At 42.1% G+C, this 21299-nt stretch overlaps 2 protein-coding genes and 1 non-coding gene across 4 annotated transcripts; 1 reads left to right on the forward strand and 2 right to left on the reverse strand.

Annotated features, from left to right (window-relative positions):
• Positions 1 to 1339: 1339 nt before the first annotated feature.
• On the forward strand, positions 1340 to 8425 carry LOC139374982 (zinc finger and BTB domain containing 24). 2 transcript variants are annotated; one of them, XM_071116285.1, is made up of 9 exons: positions 1340 to 1371; positions 1971 to 2315; positions 4031 to 4730; positions 4930 to 5097; positions 5289 to 5456; positions 5540 to 5621; positions 5907 to 6159; positions 6352 to 6609; positions 6934 to 8425. In XM_071116285.1, the coding sequence occupies exons 2-9, from the start codon at positions 2019 to 2021 to the stop codon at positions 7417 to 7419; spliced, it is 2412 nt and encodes an 803-aa protein (XP_070972386.1). In that variant the 5' UTR covers positions 1340 to 1371; positions 1971 to 2018; the 3' UTR covers positions 7420 to 8425. The 2 variants fall into 2 exon arrangements, with proteins under 2 accessions (XP_070972386.1, XP_070972388.1); XM_071116287.1 differs by having other exon boundaries at positions 1362 to 1839.
• Positions 8426 to 12731: 4306 nt separating this feature from the next.
• On the reverse strand, positions 12732 to 12814 carry trnal-uaa (transfer RNA leucine (anticodon UAA)). Its single transcript has one exon. It is a non-coding gene; the product is annotated as a tRNA-Leu (tRNA).
• Positions 12815 to 14285: 1471 nt separating this feature from the next.
• LOC139374182 (syntaxin-11-like) lies at positions 14286 to 20112 on the reverse strand. Its single transcript, XM_071115195.1, has 2 exons — positions 19999 to 20112; positions 14286 to 17650 (listed from the first exon to the last, which is right to left on the reverse strand). The coding sequence occupies exon 2, from the start codon at positions 17643 to 17645 to the stop codon at positions 16764 to 16766; it is 882 nt and encodes a 293-aa protein (XP_070971296.1). The 5' UTR covers positions 17646 to 17650; positions 19999 to 20112; the 3' UTR covers positions 14286 to 16763.
• Between the last annotated feature and the right edge of the window lie 1187 nt (positions 20113 to 21299).

Below are 21299 nucleotides of genomic sequence, written 5' to 3' on the forward strand. Positions count from 1 at the left end.
GGAAGCTAAAGTTTGGTCGCAAATGGGTCTTCCAAACGGACAATGACCCCAAGTGTAACGGATGTGAAACGGCTAGCTTAGTTGGTGGTGCGCGCTAAATAGCGGTTCAATCGGTGACGTCACTTACTTAGACCTTGAGGTAGTAGTTCCCCTTATAGAGTTCCCCGCAGCTTTTGTGGAACGATGGGTAACGATGCTTCGAGGGGTCCCTGGTTCGCGCCCGGGTATGGGCGAGTGGACGGTCTAAAGTTATACTGTTACACAAGCATACTTCAAAGTTGTGGCAAAATGGCTTAAGGACAACAAAGTCAAGGTATTGGAGTGGCCATCACAAAGCCCTGACCTCAATCCTGAAATAAATAAATAAAAGCTGAAATAATTCTCTCTACTATTATTCTGACATTTCACATTCTTAAAATAAAGTGGTGATCCTAACTGACCTAAGACATGGAATTTTTACCAGGATTAAATGTCAGGAATTGTTAACTGAGTTTAAATGTATTTGGCTAAGGTGTATGTAAACTTCTGACTTCAACTGTCGTTAGCCTGGTACACCTCTTATAGCATAGCAAAGTTCTCTATCTTATTGTCTGCCCACTTCGCATGAAGTGATCAGAAACCAATAAGTAATTGTTTATTTATTAAATGTGCAAAGACCTTTAGGTTATACATTAATGTGAGTATGATCAAATGAAAATCCATATCAAAACAACAGGTCAGTGTTCCAGACATCCCTATGTTGGCTAAAGGTTAAGGATAAGTGGGTTGGTTAAGGTTGATTTACACAGCAATTAAAATATGCTATTTGTAAAACCACAGCCCCTCCACTTGACTCAATTAAGTGCACAACATTCAAATATTAATTTTAAAGCATGTTAATGTACAGATAAAACACTTATTTGCCCATAGTCTTATGATCCATAACACAACTTCTCCAGAGAATTGTTGACCTATCTGCAGGCTGTGCGAGGTTATCAACTGATGTATTACTCTGTATAATGAACACCCGAATCATTGCATACAATTGCTGCTCTATACGCCTCTGGTGGGACGCTCTGACAGTGCAGGGGGAAAGTCCTGAAAAGCATGACTAGAGTCTGGAGATCGATAAAGATTCGCCTCAACAACATGTGTAATAATCATGTGAAAGATTCGACCACGGAGGTATAATAATGACTATTTGACTCCCATTAACAAACATTTCCTTGATCCTGGCCATAGCTATAACAACACCGGGGATAGATTAATGCAGCAAAAAATTATACCAACCAAAGCTTATAAAGATCGTGGATTCAAACTGCGAGAAACATGAAACACCAGTGAACAACCTCCACATCTCGCGATAATCTGAATAACTGCGAAGAAGAGACGGTAAGGTCCTGAAAGCTTGATATCTTTTTTTTAAGGCATTGCAGTGTTTGCAGCAATCATAGAAATGCTGAGAAAGTTTATTCGTCTCTTTATTGAACATTGTTGTTTTGTTTAGATTTTGGGTTCCACTTGCAGTGCATTCATTGTGTATAATGTAGAAAGCTTTACATGGCGCCCGCCGGTGTTGTGTCGCTGTTTTGAAACGATGCAAAAATGTATGCGCGCACTTCCCTGTGACTTAGTGACCAGTGATCGCTAAATTGCTCTGTCCTATGGCTCTTCAACAGTTCTTACTAAGGTTTCAAACAGCTGTTGATCGACAAAATGTATATGTGTGAAATATCGCAACAACAAAAAAGAGATAAATATTTTCTATAGTGAGAGCCTCATTGTTCTGTAGGCTGCAGTAGCAAATTCTGTGTGAAGTCAAGAGCCCTGAAAAGTTCAAATGAAATGGATGGGCTATAGGTACATTTCAAGCAGTCTCACAATTATGAAGTGTGAATTATAATGATCACGCCACAGCTTTGCGCCAATCAACATATTCCATACAATGTATTAGGCCTATTTCGTTCCAATTATGTTTAACTTTGTTGCAGGTGGTGAGGTTTGGTTAGAATCATACTTCACAATCCATCCTCAAGAAAATGTCTGAGAAGACCCTAATCACACCCACCTCCCACACAGCCATTCATTCAACAACACACAAGGACACCATCCTCTGCAAATTTGACAAGCTGAGAAAGCGAGAGCTTCTGTGTGACATCACCCTTATCGTAGAAGATGTGCACTTCAAAGCACATAAGGCCCTGTTGGCCGCCAGCAGTGACTACTTCTCCCTCATGTTCACTGCTGAGGAGCAGATCAGCCAGTCTACCTACAGGCTGGACGGCATGGCGGCGGAGACCTTTGGAGCTGTACTAGAGTTCATCTACAGTGCCCAGGTATCTAGGGGTGGAAATGGGGGTAATGGTAACTGGGTTTCGTGAAGTGAAATTCCAGGGGAAAACCAAAATAATTTTGACATTTTACATCCAGTGGGAAGAAAAGTATGTGAACCTTTTAGAATTACCTGGATTTCTGCATAAATTGGTCATACAATTGGATCTGATCTTCATCTAAGTCACGACAATAGACAAACACAGTTTGCTTAAACTAATAACACACAAACAATTATAATTTTTCATGTCTTTATTGAACGCATTGTGTAAACATTCACAGTGCAGGTTGGGAAAAGTATGTGAACCCTTTGATTTAATAACAGGTTGACCCTCCTTTGGCAATAACCTCAACCCAATGTTTTCTGTAGTTGCGGATCAGACCTGCACAACAGTCAGGAGGAATTTTGGACCATTCCTCTTTACAAAACTGTTTCAGTTCCACAATATTCTTGGGATGTCTGGTGTGAACCGCTCTTTTGAGGTCATGCCACAGCATCTCAATCGGGTTGAGGTCAGGAGGTCAGGGCCACTCCAGAAGGCACATTTTCTTCTGATCAAGCCATTCTGTTGTTGATTTACTTCTGTCTGTTGGGTTGTTGTCCTGTTGCATCCTCTAACTTCTGTTGAACTTCAATTGGCGAACAGATAGCCTTACATTTTCCTGCAAAAATGCCTTGATAATCTTGGGGATTTATTTTTCTGTCGATGATAGCATGCTGTCCAGGCCCTGAGGCAGCAATGCAGCCCCTCCACCATACTTTACAGTTGGGATGAGGTTTTGATGTTGGTGTGCTGTGCCTTTTTTCTCCACACACAGAATATTTTGCCAGTAGCGCTGCGGAACATCCAGGTGCTCCTTTGCAAACTTCAGACGTGCAGTAATGTTTGTTTTGGACAGCAGTGGCTTCTTACATGGTGTCCTCCCATGAACATCATTCTTGTTTAGAGTTTTACGTATTGTAGACTTGTCAACAGAGATGTTAGCATCTTCCAGAGATTTCTGTAAGTCTTTAGCTGACACTCTAGGATTCTTCCTCACCTCATTGAGCATTCTGCGCTGTGCTCGTGCAGGCATCTTTGCAGGACAGCCACTCCTAGGGAGAATAGCAACAGCTGAAATTTCTCAATTTATAGGCAGTTTGTCATACGGTGGACTGACTTTTAGAGATACTTTTGTAACCTTTTCCAGCTTTATACAAGGCAACAAATCTTAGGTCTTCTGTGATCTCTTTTGTCCGAGGCATGGTTCACATCAGGCAATGCTTCTTGTGAATAGCAAACTCAAATTTTGTGAGTTTTTTATGGGGCAGGGCAGCTCTAACCAAAATCTCCAATTTCGTCTTATTGATTTGACTCTAGGTTAGTTGACTCCTGACAATTAGCTTTTGGAGAAGTAATTAGTTCATATACTTTTTCCAACTTACACTGTGAATGTTTAAAATATGTATTAAATATAGACAAAAATACAATAATTTGTGTATTATTAGTTTAAGCACACTGAGTTTGTCTATTGTTGTGACTTAGATGAAGATCAGATCAAATGTTATGTCAAATTTTTGCAGAATTCCAGGTAATTCCAAATGGTTCACATACTTTTTCTTGCCACTGTAAATGTGCATTTTACATTGAAATCAAGGAGTGTGATCATTTTGACGTGCACTGAAAATTAAAGGATCTTGCATCCCAGAGTGATTTTTCTTCCATTTCTATCCCTGCAGGTATCTGTGGAGGAGAGTGTTACCGAGCAGCTACTAGACCTGGCCAGACTCCTAGAGGTTAGTGACCTTGTGAAAGCTCACGCGGACCATAACCTGAACATTACCTATCCAGGTGTAGAGGGGAGGGGCCTTAGTAACATCACCTGTCCTGGTTTCGAGGTGAGACCGGAAGTGAACACAGACAGCGGAGAAGGTAAAGGACTGGGAGAAGGGACATCGTCAGCGATGCAGCCGAAACGGAAAAGAGGTCGTCCCAGGAAGAATGAAGTGGACATGTCGGTGAAGCCGTTGGAAGAGTCCAATAAACAGGAAGTAAGAAGTGATATCATCAATATCCAGGATGCAGCCAATGAAAAGCAGCAGGTTACAGTCGATGGTGTCACAGTAGACTGTGTAGACCCTGAAGAATGTCTGGTTGAGTCACATGATAAACTGGATTCTCCAATAAGAGACTCTGATGATGCAGACTATGATCCTAGATCAGCCCGTACTAGGCGGCAGAGTAAGAGGAAGATCAGACCGCCGGTGAAATTTAAGGGCTACAGGGTGGGTGACCGGGACGACACTACGTCTGAATGCAGAGAACCAGGGAAGAGGGGCAGGAAGAGAAAATACCCCAACACAGAGGCACGGTGTGAAGACTGTGGGAAAGTGTTCAAAAACCACCTGTTCTTAAAGATACATCAAAGGACTCATACAGGTGAGGCCTGGGACCTCTATTACTTCCAGGATTGTTTTTATTGGCTAATTTCATTTCATTATAGACAGAATTACTAGAACACATTTATTTCTGACAAGTTCCTCACAGGCGAGGCCTGTGACTATATCCCTCCAATTAGATTAAAGCATATTATTTCATAGGCCTGAGTGATAATAATGTTTTAAAATGTTCCCACCAGGTGAAAAGCCTTTCAAGTGTTTTGCGTGTGGGAAGAGTTTCACACAGAAGCACACCCTCCTGGTTCACCAGCGGATGCACACTGGAGAGAAACCCTTCGTCTGTACCGTCTGCTCGAAAGCCCTGTCCACCAAACACTCACTAGTGGATCACATGAACTTACACACAGGTTGCCTACTTGACTGACTTCTAGCGAGTGATAATGGTTTAGTGCGTTTCTTGGGGCATACAACTTCAATCAAAACGTATATAAAGTGTATCCCTTTTCAATTCGGCTTTCATATTCGGAATAACTCAAAAGTACGAGTTTTGCCTTTAATTAATTGTACTTGGACTCTTATTCTCTCTTTTAAATCCTAGAGGAGAAAACATTCAGCTGTGACAAATGTGAAAAGACGTTCAGCCAGAAGAGACAACTAAAGAGCCATCACAGGGTCCATACGGGTAAATCTTTACCAGAATGTGCGCACTGTCAACGTAGGTTCATGGATGCAGCTCAGCTGAAGAAGCACATGAGAACTCACACAGGTAGAGTGAGACGAGGTTTAACTTCTGCAAATTCTAGTGTGTTACTATGTAATAAGTTGTTGCTGTTGCTGATCTCGTGACAGGTGAGAAGCCTTTCACTTGTGAGATCTGTGGAAAGTGTTTTACAGCCAAGAGCACACTGCAGACGCACATCAGAATTCACAGGTGAGATATGACTCATACAAGGTTGAACTATTCCACCATGTCTTGTCATAGAAAGGATTTACACCAATCCTGAGAGATGGTGGGGAAAAAACACCCTTACCGCATGTTTATTTTATTTATTTCCATTAAAAAAATATGACGCAATTTATGTGCATGTGAGGATCACAAACTCAAAAGGGGCTTATAACGAATGTGTTCTACACACGAAGACTCCACAACAAACAGGAATGAAAATGTGATCCAGTCCACATCCTTTTACCAGTGTGAACGTGTTTGTGTTTCCAGAGGAGAGAAGCCATATGTCTGCAACGTCTGCAACAAGTCATTCTCTGATGCCAGTGCCAGGCGCCGTCACGTCGCCTCCCATACCGGAAAGAAGCCATTCACCTGCTCCTTTTGCAACCTGTCCTTCGCTCGCCTGGACAACTTGAAGACCCACACCAAAACCCACAACAAGGAGAGCGTAGTCACCATCACCACCGAGGAGACCCAGTGCGGGGCTGGGGTGGTGGAAGAGGAGGCTGGGGCAACGGAGGAGGTAAGAGTTAGGACATTTTTTTTTGTGCCACACCACAATATTACAGTCTTAATTGACAATACAAATGACAGATTTCAAAACCACACTATGGTCCACTCAGAGCTTTGTGACACTGCAGGCAGTCATCGTAGGTAACCTTCGTGAAGTATGTCATTGATATCAGCTACAACACATGACATCATCTATACACAGGTACGGAGCATCCTACAGCTCCAGCAGTACCAGCTACCTGGTCACCCAGAGCAGGAGATACAGCTGGTTGTGACTGGAGATGTGGATAATCTCAACAACCTCAACTTTGTGCCCAGTCACTGTGGGCATGATCAGGGCATCAGCATTATTACCACAACAGAGGGTGGGGTCTCTGAGGCGGCAGACCAGGTCCACTCCAGACTGACCCTCCTCACCCAGCCGTCAGGACACATGCAAAACGTGGCCTTGGTCACGCAGGTAAAGTGAGCCAATAATGGTCTTTTCCCAAATGGCACCCTATTCCCTATACTGCACTACTATTGACTAGGGCCCGTCGGGAATAGGTTGCCATTTGGGACACAGACAATATATTGTACAGTCCCTTGCTTTTTTGGACACACAAGCCATCAGTACTCAGGTCAATGTGTGTTGATGTACAGGAGGTCTATGTATCTGTATTGTCCTATGCTTGTCCAATGCTGGGTTTCCCCTCTAGGGCTCAATAAAGGGCTAGGACCTTGTCCTTTTGGTTTTTTGAATGGCACGTTAAATCCAAATTATTATTATTATTTTTCAATTCAGGGCAGCGTGGACCATCACAACCAGCAGATCCAGACTATCAGCGTGCTGCAGGACGGACACATGACCAACGGGGTTGGGGTCGCAGGGCAGCCTGAACAGATGCATGTCATCACTCTATCCAAGGAGGACATGGAGCACCTTCAGGCCCACCATGGGCCGCCCCAGCCCCTGCACATAGCACCCAGGCCTGGCTCCCTCCCTGGCCCTGGCTCTGTACAGCAGCTCCACGTCATGCACCAGCAGCAGCAGCACCAGACCCTCTCTCAGCTGGCTGTGACCCAGGACCAGAGCACCATACTGGGGCAGATGAGCAGAGAGCAGCAGGGTCAGGCCCAGGCTATCCACATCAACAGCCAGAGCAGCCAGCCCATCTCAATCAGTCAGACCAGTGAACAGATCCCAAGCCACCATATCCAGGGCCAGACCTTCCAGATACAGGCTGGTACTGTCTCCTACCTCTACACCACCAGCCTAGCCCCGCCATAGGCCCGGCACAACTGACTGAAGGACTGGAGAACCAATCTGCCCTAACAGAACTGACTGAATGGGCGGGAACTGTCTTCTAGCTCTACACCACCAGTCTAGCCCAGCCATAGCCCTGATACATGGCCGTAGACGCCGCAAAGGAGTCAACAGCCATGTGTCAGGACCAGCCCAGCCATAGACTGTATGTGCACAGCAGAATTGACTGAGGAACCAGTCTGGCCCAACACATTTGACTTTGCCTTAGTTCACACTCAGGTTGGACAATGGATGTAAAAATGCATTTGTCACAATGGTTGTAAATTGAATTTAGTTAGCTATGCCAGGATATTGAAATGACACAGAGGTAGAGAAAATGTGATTCCAACTAGGTTATTATTCTGTGTGACACTGACATCTTCTGGCTGACGTGATGTAAAAGCTCTGAGCCAATAGCTATTCTTTCAGGCTACAATAAAAGGGTTATTTCGAAGCAGGTAAAAGCCATTATTTGCATGTCAAGTCACAATGTATTTTTTTTTTTTTTTTTTAAATGCATATTTATATTGTGAGGTGGAACAAATGTATTGTTTATATTATGAAGGTAACATACTGCCATTTGTGGTGCTGCAAGAGCAAGGCGAGAGTCGAAAGTATTGATGAGGCGAGGGATATTGTTGGTGTCTGCGTGCTACTGAAGTGCTGTGGCCCTGTGTGCTCTTTCGTTAGTTTTGTTTTTATTCATTTATTTCTGGTACCCTCCTACCTGCGAGGATTGAGGCCTGTGTGGTGTTGCACAGTTAAAATTGCAAACCCACATGCTGTAAGTCCTCTGCTCTACCTAAGTGTTTTAATGGGCTGCTTGTGGGTAATACTAATACAGAAATAACCATTGTACATGTATTTTTCTCCTCTTTACTGCTTTAAGGCTTTTTATGCCATTGTTTACCACTTCAGTGTCCTTAAATCTGTAGTTTTGAAGCATATAAAACATTTTGTTCCACTCCATTAAATATCACACAATACTTTACAAGGGTGTCTGTGATGATTCTTATGTTTGCTTGTCCACTATCTCTCCTGGTAAATTAAGTTTTATATGTATAATTTCACAACTTTTTTTTTTAAAGGGTAGTTGACATTTACAGGTAATAGTCTATCCCAAAACGAATGACTGTTTCACATGTACAAAATAACAATACATTATCTTAGCAAATATTTAAAAAGACAACCTAAAATACTCAGTGGCTGACTCTATATTGAAAAACATTTTTAAAACAATATATTATATAATAAACCTGCTAAATCAATCACATCCACCATAAAGAAACAGAATGAAAAAAGTGTTTATGCATTTATTTTAGATGCAGCAATTGTTCACGAAGCAATCATTGGATGATTCGGTGGAGTTGTGGTAGAAAAAGCTGTTTTCCCCTCCTTCATCCATGGTGCTCGTTCAATGTTGACATTTGGAGAGTCCTGTGAACATCAACTGTCAATGAACTTGTCATTCTGAACAGCACCATCTTCCTAATTGACAACCTCGACATATTGGCATAATATGAAATCTGATGGGCAACAGCAGCACCCCCATAACCTCCATAAAGATATGTTCCAAAAAAAAATCTGTCAAGCATGTTGCTATGTGTACAATCTGTTATTGACAAAAAGGGAATATTAATCAAATATATAAACTTTATTGTTCCATGTACAATAGATTGAGGAGTGTTTATTAGGAAAGTGGTGGTGGATTGCATGTGGATGGTAGTCATGGATAATGATGGATGTTTGTCATCCTGCAGTCGGAACGGAAGCATGACCAGGGGCTCAGGTCCTCTGGGAGATGAGACAAAGAAAAGAGGGGGGCTGATAGTAGGAGCATGCCTAAGATCACACATTTCACCAGGGCCCATATTCACAAAGCATCCAATGCTGCTTTTTTGACTAACATCAGTGTTACACTAGTGTATACACCCTTTTGTTATGCTAGTGAAATTGTTTCCATAGCTAGGGCTGTGAGGACTTGTGAAGAGCAGAATCAACAGCCTCTGCATAATCAAAACAGTTGCTTCGTGAGAAGATAATATTCACAGTTAGCCAATGTTATGTAAATGCCAGCTGAAAAGTACCAGTGGCCTGGCTTTGGCCCCAAGTGAGAGCAGGCCTGCCGGAGCCATGGCCCAGAGAGACACGGGTGCCGGACCGAGTAGACGGAAACAGAAAAGTCTGAGCCTTTTGGGAAAAACACAGAGGTAAATCCTGCAATCAAACGGGCTAAACATCAGTACAGAGACAAAGTGGAGTCGCAATTCAACGGCTCAGACACGAGACAAATGTGGCAGGGTCTACAGACAATCACGGATTACAAAGGGAAAACCAGCCATGTCGTGGACACCGACGTGCTTCTGGACAAGCTAAACACCTTTTCCCCCTTTGAGGATAACACAGTGCCACCGACGTGGTCCGCTCCCAAGGACTGTGGGCTCTTGTTCTCTGTGGCCGACTTGAGTAAGACGTTTACGCGTGTTAACACTTGCAAGGCTGCTGCCCCAGACGGTATCCCTAGTATCCCTAGAGCATGCACAGACCAGCTGGCTGGAGTGTTTACAGACATATTCAATCTCTCCCTATCCTAGTCTGCTGTCCCCACTTGCTTCAAGATGTCCACCATAGTTCCTGTACCCAAGAAAGCAAAGGTAACTGAACTGAATGACTATCTCACTCACTTCTGTCATCATGAAGTGTTTTGAGAGGCTAGTTAAGGATCATATCACCTCCATCCTACCTGACACCCTTGAACAACTTCAGTTTGCATACCGCTCCAGTAGATCCAGATATATCTGCCATTTCACTGCACACTGCCCTATCCCATCTGGACAAGAGGAATACCTATGTAAGAATGCTGTTCATTGACTATAGCTCAGCCTTCAACCCCATAGTACCATCCAAGCTCATCATTAAGCTCGAGGCCCTGGGTCTGAACCCAGCACTGTGCAACTGGGTCCTGGACTTCCTGAGGGGCCAACCCCAGATGGTGAAGGTAGGAAACAACAACTGCACTACAATGATCCTCAACACAGGGGCTCCTCATGGGTGCGTGCTCAGCCCCCTCATGTACTCCCTGTTCACCCATGACTGGGTGGCCACGCACGCCTCTAACTCAATCATCAAGTTTGCAGACGACAAAACAGTAGTAGGCCTGATTACCGACAATGACGAGACAGCCTCCAGAGTGGAGGTGAGGGCCCTGGAGTGGTGCCAGAAAAATAACCTCTCCCTCAACGTCAACAAAACAAAGGAGCTGATCGTGGACTTAAGAAGACAACAGAGCGAGCATGCCCCTATTCACATCGACGGGACCGCAGTGGAGAAGGTGAAAAGCTTCAAGCTTCTCAGCATAAACATCACTGACAATCTAAAATGGTCCACCCACACAGACAGTGTGGTGAAGAAGGCACAACAGAGCCTCTTTAACCTCAGGAGGCTAAAGAAATCTGTCTTAGCCCCTAAGACCCTCACAAACTTTTACAGATATACAATTGAGAGCATCCTATCGGGCTGTATCCCCGCCTGGTACGGCAACTACACTGCCCGCAACCGTAGGGCTATCCAGAGGGTGGTGCGGTCTGCACAACGCATCACCGGGGGCACACTGCCTGCCCTCCAGGACACCTACAGTCACTGATATCACAGGAAGGTCAAAAAAGATCATCAAGGACATCAACCACCCGAGCCACCTCCTCAAATTTGCTTTGCTAAAATCACCAGCTACAATAAATGGGGCCTCAGGATATGTGGTTTCCAGTTTGCACAAAGTCCAGTGTAGTTCCTTGAGGGCTGTCTTGGTATCAGCTTGAGGGGGAATATACACAGCTGTGACTATAACTGGAGATAATTCTCTTGGGAGGTATTATTGTCGATTGTGAGGTATTCTAGATCGGGTGAACAAAATGACTTTAGTTTCTGTACGTTATCACAATCACACCATGAGTAGTTAATCATAAAACATACACTAACGCCTTTATTCTTCCCAGAGAGTTCAATATTCCTGTCTGGGCGATGTACTGAGAACCCAGCTGGCTGTATGGACGGGGACAGTATATCCGGAGAGAGCTATGATTCCGTGAAACAGAGTATCAGTCCCTGATATCTCTCTGGAAGGAGATCCTCGCCCTGAGCTCATCTACTTTATTGTCCAGAGACTGAACATTCGCGAGTGAAATATACTCGGAAGTGGTGGATGGAGTGCACACCTCCTGAATCGGACTAGAAGTCCACTCCGAATAACTATTCTCAGCTGGCGGCATCTTGGAGCAGCCTCTGGGATAAGTTCAATTGCCCTGGGGGGCAAGAACAAAGGATCCAATTCGGGAAAGTCGTATTCCTGATCGTAATGTTGGGGAGTTATCGCCGCTCAGATATCCAAAAGTTCTTTCCAGCTGTATGTAATAACACAAAAAAACGTTCTGGGCTAATAATGTAAGAAATAATACACAAAATATATATATATTTCAAAGGAGCTAGCAGCAGGACTGCCATGTCTGTCGGCGACAGGCTCTTTCCATTGAATACAGGTGGTTGACTTCAACAACCTTCATCAAATATTTAAAAAAGGATTAGGATTACAATAATGATTACAAAACTAATTTATCTACAAATATAAAGAAATGGTAGGCGGGAGCTAGACAACCTGCCATGAGGCTTTGTGGACAACGACTCCCATTGTTAGGGTCAGTATATCCATTAACTTTGGGCACAGACCAAAATCTGTATGGAGATTCGTGAGAGAGGCTCGAATTTGTTCAACAAAAAAATGTAATTGGTAATTTGATCTAATAGCAGTTTCATAATGTTTAGGTTATTCTGAAGTCACTGATGCAAGTGGACGCACGTGGCATTTCGGCAACTTTGAAAAAAACAACGTTATATCTGAGTTGTGCCTGTTGTCATAGAGATAGATAGAGGACTAGATTGATATAACCTTTTTAAGGGACAATGCCATGGTGGGCTTTCACCATTTTTGTTTTGGGAGACTCATTCAGCCTCAATGGCGCTGCTCATGCTGTCACAGATACAATAGCACCGATACAAAGATGAGTTCTCTATCTAATCTCTATGTCCTGTTGTTCGCGTATCTGCCCTCTCATTGGCTAGAATGGTCCCACCTGATCTCCGCCTGCCTTCCATCTTTGAGGACATGTATTTCAATTGTTATTCCGGTCACTTGACAATATAATGGACAGTGGTAGCGCTGTAACTATTTCAGGTTGTGAATACATTTTCCGCATATTGACATTACCAATGACATCAGGAACTATTAACAAAAGAAGTGCGCTGATTACCAGGAGTGGGGTTCGAACCCACGCGGACATATGTCCATTGGATCTTAAGTCCAACGCCTTAACCACTCGGCCATCCTGGTTGGCGTCGAAATGAGGGCCAATAACAGATCATGGATATCAATATATACTGAAAAGGTTCATTCATCATTGTTACTCGCAAAAATGTAACATTCCAATGTAAAAAAAACAATCTTAATCAAACGGCATTATATGTCGTTGCAGCGGGTGCTACTATGATTAGCAAAGCAGATAGGTACTCTGACATTCTATTGTAACGATTTTGCAAGACTACTGTCGATTGACCATAATGACTTCAGCCTGATCAACAGATACAAATCAATGGCTTGACAATGTGTTCTATCAAATTAATACTATCAAATTAATACATTTCCTTGATGACGATACGGTATAAATTGGGCAGCCAATTGTACAGTTATTTGAAAGATGTGCTTTGTATTATTTTCCCTTGATGTCTATAGGCAAACATTTCATTGGGGAGTGATAGAAGTGAAGTGATAGAAAAAGTACCCAATTGTGGTACTTGAGTAAAATTATAGATAAATTAACACAAAGTTACTAATGTAAAAGTTAGTCACCCAGTAAAATACTACTTGAATACAAGTCTAAAATTATTTTGGTTCTAAATGTATTTAAGTATCAAAAGTAAATGTAATTGCTAAAATATACTTAAGTATCAAAAGTATAAATAATTTCAAATCATATTAAGCAAAGCAGATGGCACCATTTTCTTGTTTTTAAAATGTACAGATTGCTAGAGGCACACCAACAGTCAGACATAATTTACAAATTATGCACTTGTGTTTAGTAAATCCGTCAGATCAGAGGCAATAGGGATGACCACGTGCTCTCTTGATAAGTGCATGCTGCAGCAGCATTGGTATAGGCAAAACTTGATTGCCCAATGACCGACCATATGCCGCAAACTTCCTGTAGCCTAAGTGATTGACTCACATTCTAAAGCATCGGGCACATTGAATTATATTTAATCTTATTTAGTGTTCTACCTTCTATACTGTAGGTTGAGGCTCAATTATGTAATACCAACTGACTTGTGGAAGTATGACTATATAGTTTGCACATCCAATCCTTTCAGATCTACACAGCAGGATCATTAGATATCTTCCGGGAAGGGGCAGTGGTCGATTTAGGATTGGGCGATTGTCGAACAGAGATAGGTACCTCACTTGCTGGTGGGGTTATGGAACACAGACGTTGAAAGTTAGCCTACATGTCACAGCAATCTGATGAGCATTCTATGAGTCTGTTTTTGACTCATGCTGGACACTAAAAATAGCAATGTTTTCTTGGATATCTGCATGTGATGTGTTCTATATTCTTGTTTTCTTAACAATGTAAAAATCCAGTTGAGTCATTTTGAGGTTGCCTTCAGTTGCAATATCAGTCCGTGTAGCAATAACAGTTGTCTCCAAGAAAAGAACTCAAAAGTATCACAATTATGAGTTTAGAATGAAGCATCATGATCAAGTAATTGTGTACATCAAAAATGGATGCTCAAATGAAACACAAAGGGCCATTCTACAGCATTTGTATTCATAAAAATCACAATCATGTAAAAAAAAAGTAAAATCAAACATTCAATACAGCAGAACGTTATAGGACAAGTGGGAGAAGTAAGCATTTGAACTGCACACAAGTAAACATTCTTGGTTGACTAATCAAGTATTCCTTTAACTGCCAGCCTGGAGCATCGAACAAGTGTTTTGTTTTTACATTAAAGAAATGGAACACCCCATATCACACTATGGCATGTTAGCTTCTGTTCGATATCAAGATGCTTGATCTTCTCTCCTAACACCAGCTAGGCAAGGGTGTTAATATAAAATGTATCTTCTACAGTAGAGGCGGAAATGGCTGCATGACATACAAAATGGCACATTCTCATTCAAACTGCATAAATAATTTTAAACAAACATACCACTGAGTGTACAAAACATTAGGAACACCTGCTCTTTCCATGACAGACTGACTAGGTGAATCAGTTGAAAGCTATGATCCCTTATTGATGTCACCTGTTAAATCCACTTCATTCAGTGTAGATGAAGGGGAGGAGAAAGGTTAAAGAAGGTTGTTTAAACCTGGAAACATGGATTGTGTATGTGTGCCATTCAGATGGTGAATGGGCAAGACAAAATATTGAAGTGCCTTTCAGTTGGGAATGGTAGTAGGTTCAACTCAATATTAAGGTGTTCTTAATATTTTGTACACTCAGTGTACATTGGAACACCCATACTGTACATCTGAAAATATTCAGGATCAAGTGCATACTTGTGTAAACAACTGCAAATGGATTAATTCTACTTCTATAAATACATTGTCATGGCCATGAAAACACTTTTGAGAGGATCTTGACTTGAGATAAAACAATAAAACTATCGGTCTCTATCTGTCTCACTTGTTGCAGCATGGGAAACAGCAACAGCACAACTTCCTACAGGGGTTGTTCTTCTTGTACTTCACCGCCAGCTTGATCTGAGCCTGGGCCTTGCCCACAAAGTCTGTTGTTGCGACTACGTTGGCCTCTATGTTGTCCACCATGGCGCCCTGTTCCTCCACCAGCAGAGCCATCTGGAAGAACAGCTCATGGATGTCCATATAGTGGAAGTATTACTATATCGTTTACGCATCCAATCCTTTCAAATCTACACAGCGGGATCGTTAGATATATGTGGGGAAGGAGCAGTGAGTGGTTGATTTAGGATTGGGCGATTGTCGAAACAGAGAGATAAGTACCTCACTTGCTGGTGGGTTTATGGAACACAGACGTTGAAAGTTAGCTTTACACATCACAGCAATCTGATGAGAATTTTCTGAGCCTGTTTTTGACTCACGATGGACACTAAAAAAAGCAATGGTCTCTTGGATATCTGCATGTGATGTGCACTATATACAATGGAAAAATTGAGGCACATTATTGTTTTCTTCACAATGTAAATTCCCGTTGAGTCATTTTGAGGTTGCCTTCAGTTGCAATATCAGTCAGTGTAGCAATAACGGTTGTGTCTCCAAGAAAAGAAACTCAAATGTATGACAATTATGCGTTTAGAATGACGCATCATGATCAAGTAATTGTGTACATCAAAAAATAGATGCTCAAATGAAACACAAAGGGCCATTCTACAGCGTTTGTATTCATAAAAATCACAATATCCTGTCATAAAACATAAATAATATTAAAAAATTGACAAATAATCAAACATTCAATACAGCTGAAGGTTAAAGGGAATAGTGGGAGAAGGAAACATTTGAACTGCACTCAAGTAAACATTCTTGATTGACTAATCAAGTATTCTTTTAACTGCCAGTCTGGAGCACCGAACAAATGTTTTATTTTTTACAACATTAAAGAAATGGAACACCCCATATCACACTATGGCATGTTAGCTTCAGCAGTTTGTCATCGAGATACTGGATCTTCTCTCCTAACGCCAGCTAGGCAAGGGTGTTAATTTACAATAAGAGATAGAAATAGCTGCATATGACATACAAAATGGCACCCTCGTTCAAACTGCAGAAATCATTTTAAACATACAATGAGTACACAAAACATTAGGAACACCTGCTCTTTCCATGACAGGTGAAAGCTATGATCCCTTGTTGATGTCACCTGTTAAATCCACTTATATCAGTGTAGATGAAGGGGAGGAGACGGGTTAAAGAAGGAATTTTAAGTCTGGAGACATGGATTGTAAATGTATGCCATTCAGAGGGTGAATGGGCAAGACAAAATACTGAAGTGCCTTTCAGTTGGGAATGGTAGTAGGTTCAACTCAATATTAAGAAGTTGTTCTTAATATTTTGTACACTCAGTGTACATTGGAACACCCATACTGTACATCTGAAAATATTCAGGATCAAGTGCATACTTGTGTAAACAACTGCAAATGGATTAATTCTACTTCTTTAAATACATTGTCATGGCCATGAAAACACTTTTGAGAGGATCTTGACTTGAGATAAAACAATAACACTAATATCGGTCTGTCTGCCTCACTTGTTGCAGCATGGGAAACAGCAACAGCACAACTTCCTACAGGGGTTGTTCTTCTTGTACTTCACCGCCAGCTTGATCTGAGCCTGGGCCTTGCCCACAAAGTCTGTTGTTGCGACTACGTTGGCCTCTATGTTGTCCACCATGGCCCCCTGTTCCTCAACCAGCAGAGCCATCTGAAAGAACAGCTCATGGATATCCTTGATCCGACTCTCCAGCTCAACCAGCTCCTTGTGCCGGTTCTCGATCTCCGTAAGCGCTGATCGCGCCGTCCGCCCGTCCGCCAGGAGGTTGTCGGAGAACACGTTCCACTTTCCCGTCTCGACCATCTCCTCAATCTGATCTCCGGTCACCTCCTTGCCCATTATCTTTGCCTGGCGCTGGATCCGGGTCTTGCAGTTCTCCCTCTGGCCCATCTCTGCTTGGTTGTACTCAGACATGGCCTCGTGGAAGGCCCCGGTGAGAGAAACATACTGTGAGCGCACCATGCGGACCAGAGCAGAATGGGCACCATGCTCTTCTTCCAGCTCTTTGTGCTGCATGCCAATCTTCTCCAGCCGTGTGTAGATGCCCTCCCCCCGGGTCTTGATGCCCTTGGCCAGGGCATTGGAGTCTCGTTTGATGGAGCTGATCCTCCGGACAGAGGTGAGGAATCGGGAGTTCTGCTTGCCCAGGCACTTCACATCCACCTGGAGCAGAGCGATCTCCTTCCTGATTGACTGGACCTCTCTGAAGATGCTGTCCATCATGTCTTCGCCTTCGAACACCACTGTCTGGTGCTCCAGCTGTTCCTCGTCATCAGTGCCCCGACCCTGACCTCGCTCGTCCATGTCTGAAGAAGCGGGGGCCACCCCCTTCAGGTCAACCAGTCTGTCTCTCATCCTACCTGGAATGGGAGGGAAATATTGAGGGTTACTAAATGATCTCCTTATCATCTCCTCTCTTTCATCCTACTTACTGTATATTGTAGAGCAGAATCCTGCTAGAGCAGTGCAGTTTTCATTCTTTATGGTCATTCAAGAAATTTCAGCTATTGATGACTTTTTCATGCCTTAAAGAAGTTAGTGAGCTGCATAAACTGTATTAAGTGCAGCATATCTAATTTAAACAGATAACAGCCACAAGCCCTCTTTCTATTAAGGCAATTTAAGGCCATTCTATAAGAGGAAATTAAATGACACCTATTAGCGCTGCAGACGATACAGGACTATTAAAGGCCCAGTGCACTACTTTTGTGAAGAAAATAAATGCTTCAATGTTTTCATTAATATGTTGGGTTTTTTCAGCACCCCCTACATGTTGCGGCTATGGGCGTTGGTGACTTTATTTTTTATAGACATCAGTTATTACATTCCACTCCATTGGACATCGATAACAAAAGTTACGATTTTAACAACAATTTGATAACTAAAAGACATAGATGATAAAATCTGTTTCTTTACCACCCTTTAACACACCTTGAACCTTTACCAAGCATTTAATTATAGGCTTAGGTTATGACTTATCGTCTCTCTGTAATCTCTTTCATGAGGCTACATGTATTTTACTGTTACGGTAGGCTAGACAAGAGAATGCAATATGACAAGTTTCTTTCTGTGCACCAACTGAACACCATGGCAAATGTGTCAAGCCAAAACACAAGCGCACGTACACACCTACAGTACAGTACCAGTCAATCGTTTGGACACACATACTCATTCAAGGGTTTTTCTTTATTTGTACTATTTTCTACATTGTAGAATAATAGTGAAGACATCAAAACTATGTGATTCTTGTGACTCTTCAAAGTAGCCACCCTTTGCCATGATGCCAGCTTTGCACACGCTTTGCATTCTCTCAACCAGCTTCATGACATGAGGTGGTCACCTGGAATGCATTTCAATTAAGAGGTGTGCCTTGTTAAAAGTTATTTGGTGGAATTTCTTTCCTTCTTAATGCGTTTGAGCCAATCAGTTGTGTTGTGACAAGGTAGGGATGGTATACAGAAGATAGCCCTATTTGGTAAAATACCAAGTCCATATTATGGCACAAACAGCTCAAATAAGCAAAGAGAAACGACAGTCCATCATTACTTTAAGGCATGAAGGTCAGTCAAAAACAGAAAATGTCAAGAACTTTGAACGTTTCTTCAAGTGCAGTCCAAAAACCATCAAGCGCTATGATGAAACTGGCTCTCATGAGGACCACTACAGGAAAGGAAGACCCAGAGTTACCTCTGCTGCAGAGGATAAGTTTGTTAGAGTTAACTGCACCTCAGATTGCAACCCAAATAAAATGCTTCACAGAGTTCAAGTGGTCTGATGAGTCCAACTGCCATGTCTTTGTGAGATGCAGAGAACGAATGATCTCAGTATGTGTAATTCCCACTGTGAAGCATGGAGGAGGAGGTGTGATGGTGTGGGGGTACTTTGCTGGTGACACTATCTGTAATTTATTTAGAATTCAAGGCACACTTAATCAGCATGGCTACCACAGTATTCTGCAACGATACGCCATCCCATCTGTTTTGCGCAAAGTGGGAATATCATTTGTTTTTCAACAGGACAATGACCCAAAACACACCTCCAGACCGTGTAAGGTCTATTTGACCAAGAAGAGTGATTGAGTGCTGCATCAGATGACCTGGCCTCCACAATCACCCGACCTCAACCCAATTGAGATGTTTTTTTGATGAGATGGACCGCAGAGTGAAGGAAAAGCAGCCAACAAGTGCTCAGCATATGTGGGAACTCCTTCAAAACGGTTGGAAAAGCATTCCTCATGAAGGTGGTTGAGAGAAAGCCAAGAATGTGCAAAGCTGTCATCAAGGCAAAGGGTGGCTACTTTGAAGAATCTCAAATATAAAATATATTTTGATATGTTTAACACTTTTTTGATTACTACATGATTCCATATTTGTTATTTCAAAGTTTTGATGTCTTCACTATTATTCTACAATGCAGAAAATAGTTTAAAAAAAAAATATATATATATAAACCCTTGAATGGTGTGCCCAAACTTTTGACTGGTACTGTTTATTGGCGACATTGTTTATTGTAACAGAAAACAGGCGCAGCATATTACATTTAAGGAATAATTAACATTCAAATGAAATAAAGCAGCTCAAAATTTCACTCGCCCAACAACCCAAACTCAACTTGATGAGCAAAACGCATCTCATCACAACCTAGCGTACAGTAGGCTAAATAAAATAACAGGACTGAAACAACTCCAAACGTAATCAGAAACATTTACCTGATATCGTGCTCCGTAGACTATCCTATAACACCAAAATCATTCAAACAGAACAGACAAATGCTCGAAGAATCATTTCCCCTTTCTGCTCCGTTTAGTCATCTAGCTGTGTCTGCCAGGAACCAGCCCACCACCTACTTTATTGCGTATATTCATTAGTGCAAACTGTAGCAAATCGTAACAAAAATTTCGTATTGGGTAAATTCAGATTGAACCCTCCCGTGTCTGCACGTTTGGTTCCGTTTGGTTCCTATTGAATACACCCATGGCAGGGAGTTCCCCATGGCTGCTCTGACTTTTCTCATCCACAACAACAGTGAAGGTGAAAAAGCGGAAGCAAGGACAACAATCACGTTCCCGTTTTCATATTTTAAACTCTTAAAACATTGTTGACATTAATCATTTATATTGTGGTTGTTTTATGTTACTCGAAACATAGTTTTAATCAATGTTGTTGTACATTACACTTCTGGTATATTTGAATGAGCATGATGGAACATATTGTGCCTATGGGGAAGATTCCGACCTGAGTTAAGCGTGCGTAAATGGAACGCAATTCCCGTTTTATGCACTTTTCTCTCTATGCATATTCTGAATTTGAACATAAGCATGAGAACAGTATGGTATTCTGACCTTGATTTAATTCCATGGTACGAATTAATGGCGAGTCGGCGGGGTTTAGCTCCCCTAAATGCAACAAAAGTCTAAATTTGGCGTGTCTTCACATTATGCTAATTTAGCCATTCTCATATTTCTTTAAAAAGCAGTGGTAAATATATTTTACAGTGGTCAATATGAAAATAAACTATTCCAATGAAACGAACATCTCTCTGTCATGGTTTAAAAATATATATATGTGTGGGAAAGCTGCCCAGCTGGTAGGCCAAGTGCTGAATTTCAGCCTCAGCTGAGCTCCTTTATGCATATTTGTTTGCCAGGCGACCTTGATAAAAAAAAAGCCATTATTCCAATGAATTATATTTATTGTATCATCGTTTGTCATTCAGCTGTTTAGCGCGCTCATTGATACGTTGTTCAGGTGCGCGGGTACTGGTGTTATCCGTGCCATCTGTAGCCAGAAGTAGTAGACCATTTATTTATCTTCATTATATTCTACCTGTTTTCTTTACTGGATCACCTTTGGTATTTGGTATTTATTGGGATCCACATTAGCCGCTGCAAAAACATCAGCTACTTTTCCTGGGGTCCTTATGAAACATGACATAATACATAGTACAGAACATTATTAGTCAAGGACTGAAATACATACATTTAAAACGTCACACATAGCCTATATATCA

Source organism: Oncorhynchus clarkii, chromosome 19, assembly GCF_045791955.1.
Source record: "Oncorhynchus clarkii lewisi isolate Uvic-CL-2024 chromosome 19, UVic_Ocla_1.0, whole genome shotgun sequence".
NCBI classification, from domain to species: Eukaryota; Metazoa; Chordata; class Actinopteri; order Salmoniformes; family Salmonidae; genus Oncorhynchus; species Oncorhynchus clarkii.